The 18,884-nt window shown below is 36.2% G+C and overlaps 1 protein-coding gene across 1 annotated transcript in view; it reads left to right on the top strand.

Moving 5' to 3' along the window:
• The window catches only part of PRDM5 (PR/SET domain 5), a 225,757-nt gene extending 207,579 nt beyond the window's left edge, over positions 1–18,178 (top strand). Inside the window, exon 15 of the mRNA XM_033215138.1 lies at positions 14,814–18,178. Within this exon, the coding sequence (XP_033071029.1) occupies positions 14,814–14,978 (165 nt within the window). The 3' untranslated portion in view covers positions 14,979–18,178. The remainder of the gene's footprint in view (positions 1–14,813) is intronic.
• Positions 18,179–18,884: the final 706 nt, after the last annotated feature.

Raw genomic sequence — 18,884 nt, 5'->3', positions numbered from 1 at the left:
GGTGTAAATGCATGATGATTTAAGGCAGCTTTCATGTGTCTGGCCAAATCTTTACTGATTAATGACAGTTAAACCGGAGATTCGACTGGTCATACATATTATTTACTTGGGTAAAGCCAAACATGTACAAAATTCCAAAATGCATATAAACTCCTTTGTGTTAAATAATGCTGTTACTAAGGGTTGTCTAAGTTTTCTGCTTATGACATTTGAATTAAAATTGAATTATTTGACATAGCATACATTATTTCTGAAAGGAAAAGAATACTACTGTTAACAGTAAAATTAATCTGAATATTGATCAATTTAGGGGAAAAAAACACTGTTCTTTTGTGTGGGATTGGTAGTTGACAAAGAATCGATACATGTTAGGGAATCAATGTAAGAAAAAACATTAAAGCTGTACAATGTGATATGGCACAGTGCAGAATTCTGCTTAAATGTTGAGGGAAATTTCAGAACTTAGATCCATCATCATGTCCCAATGGATACAGCATAGGGTAAGCAGTCCATATGAAAGGAAACTCACAAACACAAGATGTTTTCCTTGTCCTTTCATGAAACTTCAGTGGTAAGGTTAAGGCAACAATGTACTCCCAGTGGGCATACTCATAAAAATACTTTTGTTAACAGTACACTTCTTTTGAGGAAAGAAACAGTTGTAGAGAAAAAAACGCACACATATAAAGCTCTATACTGAACGGAGCTACAGTCCTAGTTCAGTGATTTCAATTAGTTTAAGTCATTGCTGCTTTTATTGGAAGCATTTTCATAAAGACAAACCCTATTTAGATGGTTTAATTGTACTGCTGCACAAATAACTGATACAGCCCAGAAATTAAATACTATCTGCATATGGACATCTTTCTACCATCACATTTAACCCATCTTTTAATCTATGCTGAATGCTTTTGTTGAATATTCCCTTAGGTGAATTGAAACGTCATGCTATGTTTTTTAAAACTACGATGTTACAAGTTGACTTTTTTCTATCTGCTTCCATCCCATTTATTTCTATGATGTGTTTAAAACTCTGAAATCTTCATTTGCAGCCCATACTGATCTACTGAGTAGAGATCCATATTTTTAAGTGCCTCCTGAACATTTCTGAAACGCAGACTGCTCAGTAGAGAACTGTCTGCCTTTGCTGCAAAATCTTGTCCTCTTAACCTACTTTTTGGGGATAGAAGTCACCCTTTCCCACCCCACTCCAGTCTCTCTCCCTCTTAAAGAGCTCTCAGATTCATTAATTTCTCTTAGTTTTCATTTCTACTTGTAACACATAGCTCAGACCTTCACTGTTTCATCTACATCCAGTCTCCAGTGTGTGTGTTCTCCACACTGTCACCCTACCCAGGTGATGCAGTTTTTTAATTGAGGTGAAATTCACATGATATAAAATTAACCATTCTAATGTGAACAGTTCGGTGACATTTAGTATATTGACTGTGTTGTACAAGCACCACCTCTCTAACTCCAAAATATTTTCATCATCACAAAATAAAACTCCATACCCAATAAACATTTACACCCCACTTCCCTCATCCCTTAGCAGCTACCAATCTGCTTTCGCTTCTATAGACTTACCTATTCTAGATATTTCATATAAATGAAATATACAATATGTGATCTTTTGTGACTGGCTTCTTTCATTGAGCATAATGTTCTCAAGGTTTATCCACATTGTCTGATGTATCAGTAGGTCATTCCTTTTTATGGCTGGATGATGTTCCATTATATTTTTATATCACAATTTGTTTATCCATTCATCTGTTGATGGACACTTCTTTCTACCTTATGACTATTGTGAATAGTGCTGTGGTGAACATGGGCATACAAGTATTTCAGCACCTGTTTTCAATTATTTGGGGTATATACCTAGGATTGAATTGCTGAGGCATTTGGTAATTCTGTTTAACTTTTTTTGGGAACCAACATACTGTTTTCCTCAGGAGCAATACCATTTTTTATTTCCATCAGCAATGCACAAGGATTCCAATTTCTCCCCATTCTTGCCAACACTTATTTTTTATTTAATTACCCATATTGGTGGGTGTGACATATCTGACTATGGTTTTGATTTACATTCCCCAAAGAACTAATGGTGGTGAGCATCTTTCCATATGCTTCCTGACCATTTCTGTATCTTCTCTGGAGAAATGTTTCTTCAAGTCCTTTGCCCATTTTAAAATAGTATTGTCTTTTTTTTGTTGTTGAGTTTTAAGAGGTTTTAAAGTTTGGATATTAGGCTCTTATCAGACATATGATATGCAAATATTTTTTTCATTCTGTAGGTTTTCTTTTCACTTTGTTGAAAATATCTTGAGATGCATAAGGACTTTTAATGTTGATGAAGTGCCCGTTATGCATTTTTTTCTCTATTTGATCATGCTTTTGGTGTTACATCTAAGAATTCATTGCCAAATCCAAGGTTGTGGGATTTGTCCTTCTGGTTTTTTTTGTTGTTGTTGTTTGTTTGTTTGTTTTTCTCTAAGAATCTTGTAGTTTTAGCTCTTATATGTGGTATAAGGAAAATGTAGTTTTAGCTCTTATATGTGGCATTCTTTTTCAGTCTTTCACTATTGAATATGGTGGGTTTTTCATAAATGCCCTTTATTTTGTTGAGAAATTTCCCTTTTCTCCTACCTTCCTGAGGTGTTTTTTTTTAATCAAGAGAGGATGTTGAAGTTTGTCAGATGCCTTTTCTACATCAATTGAGATGACTATGTTTTTTCCCCTTTGTTCTGTTAGTATAATATATTGCTTTGATTTTCTTATTTGAACCACTGTCGGAGTCCTGAGATAAATCCCCATTGGTCATGGTTTAGAACCCTTTTAATACGCTCTGAGATTCAATTAGTACTTTGCTTGTTTGTTTGTTTTAGGATTTTTGCATCTAGATTTATAAGAGATTTTGGTCTGCAGTTTTGTTTTTTCATAACATCTTTGTCTGACTTTGGTATTAAGGTAATGCTAGCCTTACACAATGAGTTAGGGAATGTTTCCTCCTCTTCTGTCTTTTTGAAAGACTTACAGAATTGGTGTTAATTCTTCTTTAAATGTTTGGTAGAATTTATCAGTGAAGCCACCTGATCCTGGACTTTTCCTTGTTGGTATGTTTTTTATTTGATTCAACCTCTTTATTGGTCTTTTTAATTTTTCTATTTCTTCATGAGTCAGTTTTGGTAATTGCTGTGTGTTTCTAGAAATTTGTTCATTTCATCATGGTTACCCAGTTTGTTGGTAAATTGAGTAACCATGATAAAATGGATATATATATACACACACATACATATATATATACACATATATAATCAGTTTTTTACAATTTTGCTCAAATGACACGTCACTCATTAATACTACTTTAATCTCTTAGGCACAGTCATTCCAGGCTGTGCAAATGGCCCAGCATGCCTATAGCGATAACTTTGAAATCTTTCTTTCTCCTGCCCAAGTCTCTCTTTTGAACCCTAGGCAGATATTTTCAACTGCCTATAGGACATCTCTCTTGTATTTCAAACTGAAATCATGATCTCCCAGCTTTCTTAATCTGTCAACATGATCCTTTCCATTTCCCATATCTCTGAGTACTGTACCATCCCCAAATAACCCAAATCACATATCTGAGCCTCATGTTGGACACCTCTTTTTCCCTAAGCCATGAATGATAGCCACTATTCTAGTTAAGGTCTTGTGACGGGAAAGGCACAGAGATCTACGGTTTGCATATATTCTCTCTGATCTCCACTAAAACTCAGGAATATATAGGTGTTATTTGCATGTATATGAAGCAATCGAGGTTCATTGAGGTTGAGTGACTTGCCTACAGTTCACAGCAAGTCAAGATTCTAGAGTTCAAGGTTGCAGTGAGCCAAGATCGTGCCGCTACACTCCAGCTTGGGCAAGGGAACAAAACTCTGTCTCAAAAAAGGAAAAAAAAAGAAAAGATTCTAGGGTCAAAACCCAGGTCTTTCTAAGCAGTTTACCATGCGGCTTTCACTCAGACCCTGTAATTCCTGCCTTTGCTTCTATCTGTTTTTCAAACATACCACCATCTGTAAATTCTCATTGTCACCTTCATTTCTCTAATTCTCTCACACCCTCTCACATCCAATCCAGTAGCATAACCAGTTGGTTCTACATTAAAATAAGTTCAGGGTCTGAATAATTCTCATAACTCTACAGCTTTATCTCAGTCTCCTGGAATATTGCAATATCTTTTTACTTCTGTCTTTGCTCCCAACAGTCTCTCCTAAACTTGTCATGTAGAGTAATCTTCGTAGAACCTGAGTCAGATTATATATTTGTAAAATGAATATCGTATTCATTTGCTCAAACCTTCCCATGACTGTGTATCTCATTTAGAGTGAAAACAAGTTTTATCATGGTCTGAAAGACCTCACATGACCTGCAGCCCTCACTCTCCCACTCTGCTCTCTTTGACTTCATCAGCACCCTCCACCTCACTCTGGTCACATGGGCTCTTTACCCTTCTTTGGACACATTGAACCTACCCTGCATCTACATCTTGGCCTTTGCATCTGCTGTTGCTTCTGCCTAGAACACCTTTCTCCAGGTTTCTTCATGGCCTGCTCATGTGCTTCTTTCAGATCTCTGCTCAGATTACTTTCTCTCTTATCTCCATTACTTCCTTAGCTCTCATTCTATATTATTTGTCATCATGGCACTTATATCTACCAAAAATTTGTTTGTTTAATAAACTTATTTATCATTTATTATAAGCTCCATGACAACAAGGTTTTGTCTTTATTATTTATTGTTGGATCCTCAAGCCTAGAACAGTGCCTGGCATGTGGGAAGCATTCAATATTTTGAATGGATAAATAAGTGAATTAATAACTCCTGCTTTTGTTCATGTTGAAATCATTTCTGGCCTGGAGTGGAACAATAGTACTGGCCTCCCTGGATCCAGTTTCATACTCTCTTGCTTGCTAACTGAATTATACTTTAGTTTCAGTGTCTATTTAGAATCCTTTAGTGAATTCCCACCACTTACAAAATATACTTCCACTCTCTTGTTATGATTACCATGATTTCCAGGATTTGTTTCCAGCTTTCAACTCTAATTTATTTTCAATTTATTTCTCTAGTGACATCTAATCTTTAGCTTCTGTAAATTCTTTTCACTTCCCCAACTGAGCCATGTTCTTTGCACTCACAGTACCTGTGCCTATCTTCTTCCCTCTCCCTGTCATATGATCCCCGCCCCCTTAGGACATGATAAACCTCCATGCATCCTTCCAGATCAGGCCTTCTGCCACATTTTCCTTAAAGCCTGCCCTCTTCTCTCCAAGCCATGGACTGCACTCTTCTGTTCCTCTCTTTGTACTATGCTCGTGACTTTACAAATGTTTCTACTTATAATGTGGACTCCACAAAGGCTATACAGTGTGTTCTTTGTCATTTTCTTCCCAGAAGAAGTGGTAGGCACATTATATGTGATAAGTATGTGTTAACTGAAGATATTTGTATAGAATTTCCCAAGGTGCTTTCTGTTAAACATCTTATTTCACTCTATTTTAAAACAAAATCAGTTTACTTCCAGTCTAGAGGAAGAATAAATATTTTGCTAATAACACTTCTAAGTTGGAGTAGGGTGAAAGTTTGGATAAGAATCACAGGTAGAAAGAAAAGGAAGCATCCGTGTTATACTGTTTGAACTCGTTTTTGCTCTCCCCTGTTTGTAAAATGAATGTTCTTGCATTTGGCTGATTTATACAGAGCATCATTTGGAGTCTTTTACTGACTGCATTCAAGTTCATGAAAACAGCTTTTAATGTCTGGGTAGTCAGCTTTACAACTGTGACATCAGGTACTCTCTCCTGATATTTAATCCTGTACTCTGGCTCTCATTCAGCAAGCTGTTGGATTGTTCCCATCTCATCTCCAGTGTGGAGCTTCTAGGACTTCCTTAATTGAGACCCATTATCAATGATTTCAGCATCTTGCTCAACTTCCTTTCCATTTTTTCCAGCTTGCCATTGCTCTCATTTTCCCATGGTAACTGTGCAAATGGACTTGCACTTTGTATCCCTCCCACCACAGTGGCAAGCTGAACTGTCTGAGAACCTTTCTTACATTCTCACAGTGGTTTTTTAATATATTTGTTAATGGTGTCAGCCAGGCAAATGGAAAAAGTAGGGTGAGTTCACATATCTCTGTTTGAAATGAGATATTTTAGTAATAGTCGGCCCTTGGGAGGGAGGATAGACTCTGAACCCAGACTGTCTGGGTTTAAATTCTGGAAACACTGCCTAGTTCTTTGAACCTGGGAAACCTAGTTAACATTTTGTGTTTTCATTTTCTTCTGTAAAATGGGTTTAATGGTAACATTAGTATCTACTTAAAAGCGTGACTGTGAGGATTGAACAAGTTAATATTTAGAAATTGTTAAGAGTGGCTCCTGGCACATGGTGAAAGTTGTAAGATAGTTAAGCCTAGGCCCTGTGCTGGGCACTGGGATGAAATAGTAGAAGATGCCATGTCCCACCCTCATAGAACTCACATTCTTGTGGAGTATAACATTAAACAAATACATGACACCAGGCATGGTGACGCATGCCTGTAATCCCAGCACTTTGGGAGGCTTAAGCAGGAGGATCGCTTAAGCCCAGTAGTTCAAGACCCATCTGCGCAACATCGCAAGACTTCATATTTACAAAAAACATAAATAAAAAATTAGCTGGGCATGGTGGCACACAATTGTAGTCTCAGCTACTCAGAAGTCTGAGGTGGGAGGATTGCTTGAGCGTAGGAAGTCTAGGCTGCAGTGAGCTATGATCAGACCACTGCACTCCAGCCTGGGTGACAGAGAGACACCATGTCTCCAGAGAAAAACAAAAACGAAAAACCAAATACATGAATTAACATGTAATTACAATTCATGATAAAGACTGGGAAAGAGAAGGCAGAAAAAAGCCATGAGGCTATAAATGAATAGTTAGGGAAAAATTCTCCGTGAAAGCGACTCTAAGTAACCTAAAAGATAAGAAGAGTCAGCCATGGGGAAAAGAGCATCTCAGGAGAGGAACAGCATGAATTGAGGCTGGGAATGGGCATGGGGGAAGGAGAAGGCTGGTGAAACTGGAGCACAGTGAGAGAAAGAGAGGAGTGCAGGGTGAAGTAAAAAAGAGAATTAGAGGCTTTGCAGCCATATTAAGAAAGGTATTGTGAATCTAATAAGGAGCCATTGAAGAATTTGGTATCAGTTTTTTATGTTGACATTGGGTTTGGAGAAGGGGCGAGAGAAATAGAACACGGGGGATAAATGTTATAACCGATCTTCTTTATGACTATGAATTTTAATATATACCTATAAAAACAATTTAGCATTTCTTTCACTTGAAAGTACTCTCCATAGACACTGTCTTCAGTTTCTCCAGAATGATTCTGCAGTCTTTGGGGATACTTATATTGCCTATAGGGATTCAATCAGTCAATCGATCAGTGAATCTATCAACCGTTATTTGTTTATTTAATTCAAGAAATATTTATGTAGTGGCTACTCTTGCCCTCATGTTCCTTAGTTTAACAAGGAGACAGACATAAAAAAATAACACGAATCATGAATGACACTTGAGGAAAGTGTCATGAAGGAAAAGTAAAGGCTGCTGTGAGAGCATTTAACAGAGACCATCAGCCGGCAGATGAGTCACGTGGGCTTCCTAAGGATGAGTAAGAGTAAGCTGAGTAAAGAGAAGTGAGAAAGTTCTGAGGCAGGAAGCCCAGTGATATCTTCAAGAACCTGCAGGAGGCCTATTTGGTTTGGTGAGAGCTCAGTGATTACCCTACAAGCAGCGAAAAACCATGGAATAATTTTAGGTAATATTGTGACATTTGTGTTTTCAAAAAGTCATTTCAATTGTTATGTGGAGCATGGACTGGAGGGGAGGAGGAGGAATGCAGGAAGATTCAGATAGTATTTCGCAGTGGGTTACTTTTGGCCTGTATGAGCGTGTCCTGCACATTAGAGGGCATTACTTGCATGCTTGCCCCTATGCAGAATGCAAGTAATATTCCCCATTTAATACCCCCCACAATTCCAAACATTTCCTGCAGAGAGGGGAAGTTGTACCACCTCTATCTGAGGATGATTGAAGCTGACTGTTGCAATAATCTAGGCTTTAGTTTTCAGAGTGACGAGATGTACATTGAAGCAGGCATACACGACATCCGTTGGAATATGGGAAGAAAAAATTACCACTTCGAGTCCCATTTTTTTTTTTCAACTTCTCTTTGAGATTCAGAGTACATTTGCAGGTTTGTTGTACATGGTTATATTGCATGATGCTGAAGTTTGAGGTGTGAATGATCCCATCAGCCAGGTACTGAGCAGAGTACCCAGTAGTTTTTCTACCCTTGCCTCCTCCCCTCCTTCCTTGCTCTACTAGTCCCCAGTCTCTATAGTTAGTTACCACCTTTATGTCAATGTTTAGCTCCCACTTAAAAGAGAGAATGTGCAGTGTTTGGTTTTCTGTTCCTGCATTAATTCACTTAGGATAGTGGCCCCCAGCTGCATCCATGTTGCTACAAAGGACATGATTTCATTCTTTTTTTATAGCTGCATAGTATTCCATGGTTGTATATGCACCACTTTTTCTTTATTCAGTCCACTGTTCATGGCACCTAGGTTGATTCCATGTCTCTGCTATTGTGAATAGTTCTGCAGTGAACATGCAAGTGCGTATGTCTTCTTGGTAGAATGGTTTGTTTTCTTTTGCATGAATACCCAGTAATGAATGGGATTACTAGGTTGAAGGGTAGTTCTGTTTTAAGTTCTTTTAGAAATCTCCAGACTGTTTTTCACAGTGGCTGAACTAATTCATATTCCCTCCAACAATGTATAAGCATTCCCTTTTCTCTGCAGCCTCACCAGCATCTGTTGTTTTTTCTACTTCTTTTTTTGTTTTTTTTGTTTTTGTTTTTGTTTTTGTTGAAACAGAGTCTCACTCTGTCGCCCAGGCTGGAATGCAGTGGCACGATCTCAGCTCACTGCAACCTCCGCCTCCCGGGTTCAAGCAATTCTTCTGTCTCAGCCTCCTCAATAGCTGGGACTACAGGCACCCGCCACCACACCCAGTAATTTTTGTACTTTTAGTAGAGACAGGGTTTCTCCATATTGGTCAGGCTGGTCTCGAACTCCTGACCTTAGGTGATCTGCCCTCCTTGGCCCCCCAAAGTGCTGGGATTACAGGTGTGAGCCACCGTTCTTGGCTGACTTCTTAACAATAGCCATTTTGACTAGTGTGAGATGATATCTCATTGTGGTTTTGATATGCATTTATCTAATGATCAGTGATGATGAGCATTTTTTCATGTTTGTGTCCACTTATATGTCTTCTTTTGAGAAGTGTTTGTGAATGTCTCTTACAATAATATATAAATACAGTAGTGCAAATGTATGTTTTATTTAAAAATACAGATACTACAGTTGCATTTTTTAATGGGGTTGTTTCTTGCTTATTCAACTGTTTAATTTCCTTACAGATTCTGGATATTAGAACTATTGGATACACAGTTTGTGAATATTTTTCTCTCATTCTGTCAGTTGTCAATTTTATGGATAGTTTTGCTGTGCAGAAGCTCTTTAGTTTTATTAGGTTTCACTTGTGAATCTTTTGTTTTGTTGCAATTGCTTCTGAGAATTTAGTCATAAATTATTTCCCAAGACTTCTGTCCAGAATGGTGTTTCCTAGGTTTTCTTCTAGGATTTTTATAGTTTTGAGCTCTTACATTTAAATCTTTAATTCATCTTAAAGTTAATTTTTGTATATGTTAAAAGGTAGGGATCCAGTGTCATTTGTCTGCATATGGCTTGCCAGTATCCCAGTGCTTATTCAATAGGTGTTTATTGAATAGGGAGCCCTTTCCCTGTTTCTTATTTTTTGTCAACCTTGTCAAAGATCAGATGGCTGTAGGTGTGTGACTTTATTTTTGGCTTCTCTATTCTGTTGCATTGGTATATGTGTCTGATTCTGTACTAGTATCCCACTGTTTTGGTTACTGTAGCCTTATAGTTTGAAATTGGGTAATGTGATACCTCCAGCTTTGTTCTTTCTGCTTAGGATTGCTTTGGCTATTTGGGCTTTTTTTTTTTTTTTTTTTTGGTTCTGTATAAATTTTGGAATAATTTTTTCTAGTTCTGTGGAAAATGATATTGGTTGTTTGATATTTGATAGTAACGGCATTGAATCTGTAGATTGCTTTGAGCAGTATGGCCATTTTGATGATATTGATTCTTCCAATCTCTGAGCATGGAATATTTTCCCATTTGTTTGTATCATCTGTGATTTCTTTCAGCAGTGTTCTGTAGCTCTACTTGTAAAGTAGAACACCTCCTTGGTTAGATGTATTCCTAAGTACTTTTTGTATGTGGCTATTTTAAAAACAGGAACACAATTAAACTTTATTATCATTAAACAGAAGATTTAACTTTGGCGCCCTGGCTTGGGCACTGCTGGCTGGTCTCTTCTGAGGTGCAGTAACATGTGTGATCAAAGGGAAGAATGTCAATTCCACGTTGGTGCTGGTTGGCGGACAGTCCCGAGGCACTTGTTTGCTTTCAGTGCACTCTTAGGATTGCAATTTGTGTCTCTTAGGTTAACAGAGATATGGAGTATATTATCTGTTTTTAAATAAAGTAATGCTTACAAAATGAACAAGTGGCTAAAAGAAGCCTGTACAGAAATACGGATTGAAAATAATACTAATGATACAAACAGAAGATAACGAAAAGAAAGCAGAGTTAATACTACTAGTCAGTAGCAATTTGAGATAAAATATAATGACATCATCATATGCAATGAGAAGTAAGCCAAAAATGGAAATTATTAAGGAGACATCTTGCCTTTACATTTGTTAAGGATGACTCCAGCCCTAAATATGTATCCCGTCTGAAAATCTTACCTAGTGAAAATATAAAGCCATAAATATTAAATTACCATTAAAATATTTATTTTGCCTTTCTCATCAAAATTTTGTCTGTCTTTAATATAATATATAAAAACAGTAGTGCATGTGTATGTTTTATTTAAAAATACAGATACTACACTTGCATGCTGAAACATTTTCTTAGTGAGAGAGAAGCACTGGTCTGAGTAAACAGTGTCTCTGACTAAGGTGGTGGCAGTGGACATGGAGACGATTAGATGCCTTCATGTCTTTGAGAAAGATGTGCAAAGAAGAGCTGGTGGAACTTTGTAATTGATTGGATCAGATGAGGAGAGTGAGACATTGGGTGAAGGTTAACTGCCACATTTACAGTCAAACCAGATGGAGAGTCAGACCATTTTTTGAGACTTAGGTTTGAGAGACAAGAATTCTGAAGGTTTGGGAGACAAGAATTCTGAGTTCAGTTTTAGACATAGGAAGTTTGGAGTACCAGTGAACTATCCAAGTGGTCAGTTAAGTACTCCACTGTTGAGATCAGAAGGGGGACTGCACTAAAAATATTACTTGCTAGTGATCTCCATATATGTGGTAACAAAAGGTATGAATACGATTGAGATCACCAGAGGAGAAAATACCTAGTGAATGGAGAAGAAAGCCAAGGATTGGGCACTGAAATCCTGACTTACTTACTTAGGATGGAGGAAGGGCCTATTCCAGAAAACAAAAGGGAATAAAAGGCCAGATAGTTAGAAGGAAAACAAGGAAAGTAGGTCATTATAGAAACTAAAGGAATGACAGGGGAAAGTGGTCATGTATGTCAAATGATGCTAAGAATTCATGTTAAATGAGGGCTCAAAAGTGCCAGGATTTAGCAATGTAGAGATCATCCATAACATTTCAGAGAGCTGTGGGGAGAGTTAAGAAGTCCAAGGCAGAAGTCTGATGTGAGTGGACTTGCTGCGAAGTGAACATGGAACCATCACCCAACTGACTGCATTTTTTCATTCCAAAATAATACTTCCTGATTATAAAAATGTACTTTTTAATAAGAAGACCAAAAAAAGATCCCCAGTTTTCCAACTGATGTCAGCTAATATTAATCTATTGACATTTCCTTCATATACTTATTAATATGGATACAGTTATAATTTTTATTTCAATATCGTAGACTAAGTTGCATTGATCTTATTATTCTACTTTCCTTTCTTTATGTTTCTTCTTGCCTTTAAGTATTTTTGAAATTACTATCTTGGCTGGACGTGATAGCTCACGTCTGTTTTCCCAGCACTTTAGGAGACTGAGGCAAGAGGATCGCTTGAGCCCAGGAGTTGGAGATCAGCCTGAGCAACATGGTAAAATCTTATAGCTAAAAAATACAAAAAAAAAAAAAAAAATTAGCTGGGCATGGTGGCATCTGCCTGTAGTCCCAGCTACTCCAGAGGCTAAGATGTGAGTCCAGGGAGGTCAAGGCTGCAGTGAGCCAAAATTGTGCCACTGCACTCCAGCCTGGGCAACAGAGCGACATCTTGACTCAGAAAAAAAAAAGATTAATATTTTTAACAGCTGAAAAATATTTCTGAGTCTGATTATATCAAAATGATTATGCTTATTAACTTTAATTGGCCAAGTAAGTCGTTTGTAATTTTCACTTTTATATATGAGTCTGTATGAGCATCCTGTATATAAATCTTTGACTAAGAGACATTCATACAAGTGATACTCCTGGTTCTTCAAAGGCTTGCTGTCTCTCTGTCTCGCCAAGATTCTTTTGAGGGAGTACTACTTAGTGTCCATTACACTCTATCAGCCTCATTTTATATAGTTTTATGCACATTTTAATCCCTCTTTTAAAATAGTGTTTGTGTGTGTGTTATTATTTTGTAACCGTATTTCTTAAGTACAGTATGTGTGTGTTTGCAGTTTGCTTTTTACCCTAATTGAACCTTATCTTTTAATAAGGGTACTTAATACTTTTATATTGATTATTATAATTTATATACTTTACAGTCTGCCATCATATGTTATGCTGTTGCATGTTTCCTGGGTCTTTACCCTTTTCCTCTGATTTTGCGACATGGACATGGCTTTGTTTTACAGTTGCCTCAAAGGTATTGAGTTACAAACCTTATGCTTACAAGCTATTCCAAAAGAAAAGTGTCATTTCCTGAGATGAACTGGCTGCATTGTATTTGTTTTGAGAAATTGTTTGTTTGCAAAGTCACTTGTATATTCCAGGGAACTGCCACTCTTTGGAACAGAGGTGTTTTCTTTGTATTCCACTTGTGCTGACCTTGCCTCCCTCTCGTTAACATTTGTCTATTCTTTCCAATCTGCTGAGGAAGATGAAAGAGAAAAAAAATGTGCACTGACATTTATTGAGTGTCTACAGTATAGCCCTTATTTACACAGAGTATTTCATTTAATCTTAATAATCCAGCGAGGTAAGTACATTGTCATTTTACAGGTGAGGGAACTAAAGTTAAAAGGCATACTTGGTCCATTTAATTTCCTTAGTAAATAGTAGAGTCCGAATTCAAACTCGAGGTGGTTCTTCAACAAATACTTATTGAGTGCTTACTCTACAAAAATTGTTGTACCCTTTAGGGTACATAAGGGAATAAAATATATGAAGATCCCTGCTCTCATGTTGCTGAGACTCTAGTGAGCAGAGAGAGACACTAAACAAGAGAGTAGGTAAATTACAGTGGGACAGACAGTGATGGGTACTATGTAAAAAGTAAATTTGAACAGAGTAAAGGGAATCCAGAAAGGATAACAGGCTTCAGTTTTAAATTAGGAGGTCAGAGCAGGCTTCCTTAGAAAGTGATCAGACTCTAAAGCTTATTTTCTTTATACCACACTATGCTGCTACTTCTGTGTCAAAATTCATTATTATTGGATTACCCCCTCCTTACCCAATTAGGGCCCTGAGCCTTTCTGGGTTTCTTATTGCTGTGAGTGTAAATCTTCTTTCCTCCATAAAGAAAAAGGGCAAAGGTTTTTTGTTTTCTTTCATTTTGTTTTACTGTAAGATTTTCCCAAGCCTAACCTCATTTAAAACTCCAGCTTTCTTTACAGTATTTTTACAAGCCATTTCCTCTCTCATTATATTTTTCATGGTGTTTTCACATTATTTAACATGTCTTATTTCACAACGGATATGGTTTTGAAGAGTTTCATGTCAGTGGAATTTTTGTGAATAATATCGAACTTTAAATTCCATCTTTTTTTATAACTTGGATAGTTGTGCCTTGCATTTTCTGTGTTAATATTTTTAGTTATGGGGCTGTTTAATGCATGTTGAGCCAGGTGGGAATGTGGCAGAGCTCATGTGAAATAAACTTGTTATTTATTTCCTTAGTTCCTTAGTTAAACAAAGTGTATATAATAAGAAATAAAGAAAAGAAACAGTGAGTAATACATTTCTGCTTATGATACTTAAAGCAGCATTAGCTTTTTATTTCACAAGTGGTACTAAACTGAAGGGATCACTGGTGAGAAATGTCTTATGCCATTTATGTTACAGAGAGAGATGCCATCTAGACCATAAAGCATTTTGCTTAAATAGTTTAATATGAAATGGCAAATACATTCCATTAGGATAAGAAAGGGATTGTTGCCAGGGAGTTGTTTCTCTGGAGATGTTTAAATCCGGCAGCTGGGAAAAGGGAAGGGTGATTGGGGTACAAAGGACACCGACTAAATGCAGTAACTCTTATTAATTTTCTTGGCCCAATAGTGTGGGTGTTAAATTTTGTTTATTCCAAGAGTGCTTTTTGTTTTTATGCCTGTTACTGCATACTTGATAGTAGGAATTTGCATAATGTGTATTGTATAAATGATAAATTGTTGTGTCTTCAGGTTTTTCAGTATAATATGGTTGGTCTTTGGGTCTTTTCTAGGTTTGTGACTTGGCTTTTAGCCTGAAGAAAATGCTGATTCGACACAAGATGACTCATAATCCCAATCGTCCACTGGCAGAATGCCAGTTTTGCCATAAGAAGTTTACAAGGAATGACTACCTCAAAGTGCACATGGACAATATCCATGGTGTAGCTGACAGCTAATGGGGGCTGTAAAGGAATTAAACTATTCAGAAGGGCTCCTAATATGAATCCCAGATTTTTCTCACCTGATCAGCATAACAGAAGTAGCCAAAAGTGACTTACTGGTCTCATAGTTCTTATTTGCCTACATTTAGAGTCTGTAGATGTGTATACAACCAAAAAAAGTCTTACTTTTACCAAGAAATGGTATAAATGGAAAAAAAATACAACTCCATAGCCTTGCAAAATGCAACTTGTGCTCCGTCTTATAAAAATGGAGAAAGGAGTTATGGCCCTCTTTCTTGGCCATCCCTCTTTAATGAAGTTCATTAATATACTTCCCTAATAGGCCTTTTCATTTTATTGTTATTCTTTGTGTGTCTGTGTGTCTGTATGTGTCTGTGTGTGCGCACTCACTTGCAAATACCAGTTGTTGCAGCTGGTTTTACCAATTTAAATAGAAATAAATCAAGATATCCAACTATTTCTTTGCAGATTAGGGTAAGAAAAAGTTATCAAAGACTCAAGTTTGATAGGAAAATAAATACTTGCTATTTTATAAGACAAACCAAGAGTTGAGCTTAACTAATAGCTCTGTGCAACAAATGAGTTTAAAATAAAGAGATGTTTGATAACTAAAACATCTATTAAAATATTGCTTATTTTAGAGAATTCTTAGGAAACGTTATTTACTCTCATCATTCAGATGCAAACATTCATAGTCTGGAATACTTTTATAAATTCTACACAAAAATGACCATCACATTTAAATATTCATCAGGCAACCCCTCTTGAATTTAGACCATTTGGCTTTAGACATTAACAGTATAGCAATATATATAATTAAAAATAAAAACCAAATAGATTATCCGTATTTGCTGACAGAGTGGCAGAACAATAGTGGCATTTCCACATTAGTTATGATGAACACAGCCCTTTCCACTCTCCTTCCACAAAAGTGCACAGAACGTGTTAGTGCAGATACAGTCCTCAGAGCATTAACATTCCATTTTGCAAAAGACATTTTCCAGAATCTTGGCAGTAGGTAATTCTGAAACACTTTTGAATTACCTTCAATCATCCCATATAATTAGGAATCCAGAATACAAAGTACAAACCTGGCAATTGTTATGATTGAAATTGTCACTGATGCTTAAGGGAAATTGAAGCAAGAAGCATAATTTCTTCCTTTAGAAGGTTATATTTCAGCAAAATACTTGACAGCAACATATAATGAACAGCTTGTTTGGAGAGATGATATGATACAATGTAATAGTGATGTCAAAATAACCTAGAGGAATATCCAAAAACCAGAAAAACATTAAAATGAAGCCCAACTCATGAACCTCTCTAACTGAAGCCCAGTCGAAAGAAAGGAAGTGTAGTTTTAAGGCAGTTATTTGGTTCTAATGAGTTAAGGAGAAAGGTTCTCTGAGACACAGTTCTTTGACTTCAGGAATCTCATTTTAGAATTGTATTCACGCCCAATTCCAGTTTTAAAAAGAAACATAAAGATTCAATGTAGACATTTGAATGTTGTAAAATACTAAATTTGAAACTCAGAAGAGATAACTTTTAAAAATATAAATCCTAAAATTATAATTTAGAAGATATTTAAGTATAGTTATGTGTAGTATTTTGTATCTGAAATTATAGACTGTATTTTATAAAAATAAATTTTGGTCTTGTTTCTCACTATATCATTTGTTTCAACAATATATTTTTAGATCTAAAGTGTTTTCATTTTAACATGATAGTGTGTTTAGTATCATTTTAATATAAAAAAGCTGTAAAATTTGGTAATGTGTATTATTTAAACACATCCTGTATATTCCTTTGAATGCTGCTTTCTCTATATGGGATGCTTTATATCCCGATTATGTGATGAATGTAAAACTTGAAAGGAGTCCAAATACCAATTTTGTGTAATCTCAGCAAGTCACAGTTCACATGGCTGCTGGGGAAATTACCCTGAAAATTGTGGTGTTGCTATGCTGTGGAGTAAACGGACAGGGAAAAGGTGCTGGGCTTTATCCTGCTGAAGGTTTATAGACAAGGAAATCTTTAGAAAATGGTGTAGAAGGACCTATGCCAGAGACTGGTATACCACTGTCTCTTCAGAGGACTGAAACCAAAATAAGGCCTTAGAAGACTATTTGTATGCTGTAATTTTGCTGTAATTTTTATCCAAAAGACAAGTATTCATGGATAGTTTCAGATATATTAGCATTTGCTTGCTAAAGCTTTTAAATTACTTAGTAATAACCAAAAAAAAAGAGACTAGGCATGATTGATCAATTGAAAGTGTAGATAATCATAGAGGAAAAGTCTTACAGACAAGCTGAAGTACAGGTACCTACTTTGAAATGTCTTTTGTTTGCTGCTGCGAAAGATTTTGGCTGGGGTATTTTCTTGCGAAAAGACCAGACTCTTGGGTGCCTATAAAGTCTAAGTAATTGAGACTTAGAAATTGGCTAAGTAAATTTAAGAGACGTTCAATAATGTAGGTGGGTTCACTTACCCTTTTATAATAACTGTCTTCTTCGTATATTAACACTCAAGATGTTTGTGTATCTTTAATTTGTCTTTGTTTCACAATAACTGGCTTTTGTTTTCCTTTTCATGGTGTGTTGTTGGCTATATAGAGGTATTTATTGGTTAATTATAATCAGCAGTTGCACCATAAAAGTATTCTTGACAATACATTCCTGGGGTTACATAGTATAGTTAACATGTTGCTTTCAAGAAACATGAGTGTGTGTGTCTGTGTGTGTGTCTGTCTGAAGAGTATCACTTATATGCAGTGCATATACATGTAAGTGCATTACTTTGCTCAAATATCTTCTGACCTATTGCAGTCAACTCATGCATGAGTGTGAACATGTATTATAGAAGGTCTTACAGCCTTAGTTTCTGTTTTAGATTTTATGTGCTGCTTCTTTTCTCAAACAAAAGCCTGAAAGGAAAGAAGATAGGTACTAGAAATATTCATTTTTTTTCCTTCACAAGTCTAAATGTTGCTTATGAAAACTCATCTTAGAGTAATGAATATATGGAAGTAGGTAGGTAGGAGGAAATGTGCCTCTTTAAAACCCTAAAATTTTACCATTGATATTGACATTTGTTTGCGTGTATATAAATGGAGCATGTGTAAATATAGAATTCCAACAGCATTTTTATTTTATTATAAATCTATAATAAATCTATATAAATCACTACCAGACTGATGTTAGCATTTTATTTTACTATAGAACTATAGTACTATGGTAAAATCCAAATGAATGCTTTAAAGTTGTTTTTGATGAATGAAAGAACTGTAATTGCCATTACCTCCAGACCTCATGCTTTTATACTTTATACATCCAAGTGTTTTCAATCTGCAAAGTACCTCTGAAGTTGAGCCAAGTTGGTCTCAGGGCTATAAGAGACAACATTTTCCTTGCCTCTCTTCTCATTCCTGGTTATTCAGAGAACAATGTGAAAAGGAACATCACTAAGAATGAATGAAACCTGATAACTAAGAATAAGTGAAACCTGATATAGTAGCATCTTACGTAAAAATAACTTGATGTTCACAAATATAATTTATGGGTAATAAAAGTTATGGCAAATGTTTCAGGTATTCCTTTTTTTAAAAGTTGTGTTTATCATTTTGATGTTGCCCCAATCTTGTGAGATTTTCTTGATACAAAAAATAATCATTTGAATAATGGTTTAGAAATTATGCATTCATTTAACTTTGATTTTTCAGAATCAGCTGAGGCACTAGTTCTTTGGAGCTGACTCATAGCCTTAGCTAGCTTGGGCCTAAAACTGTATTATCACTCCACACATTGTTAATTTGTTGTATGACAGAATAAAAAATTAACTCTGAAACTTTCATTGTGGGCATGTTAAAATATTCTAGATATTCTAAGCCCAGGAAAT

The sequence above is a fragment of the Trachypithecus francoisi genome, unplaced genomic scaffold (assembly GCF_009764315.1).
Source record: "Trachypithecus francoisi isolate TF-2019V2 unplaced genomic scaffold, Tfra_2.0 Lachesis_group1, whole genome shotgun sequence".
Lineage (NCBI taxonomy): Eukaryota > Metazoa > Chordata > Mammalia > Primates > Cercopithecidae > Trachypithecus > Trachypithecus francoisi.
The sequence above is the reverse complement of the archived record's forward strand: the minus strand, read 5'-3'. Positions and strand labels throughout refer to the sequence as shown.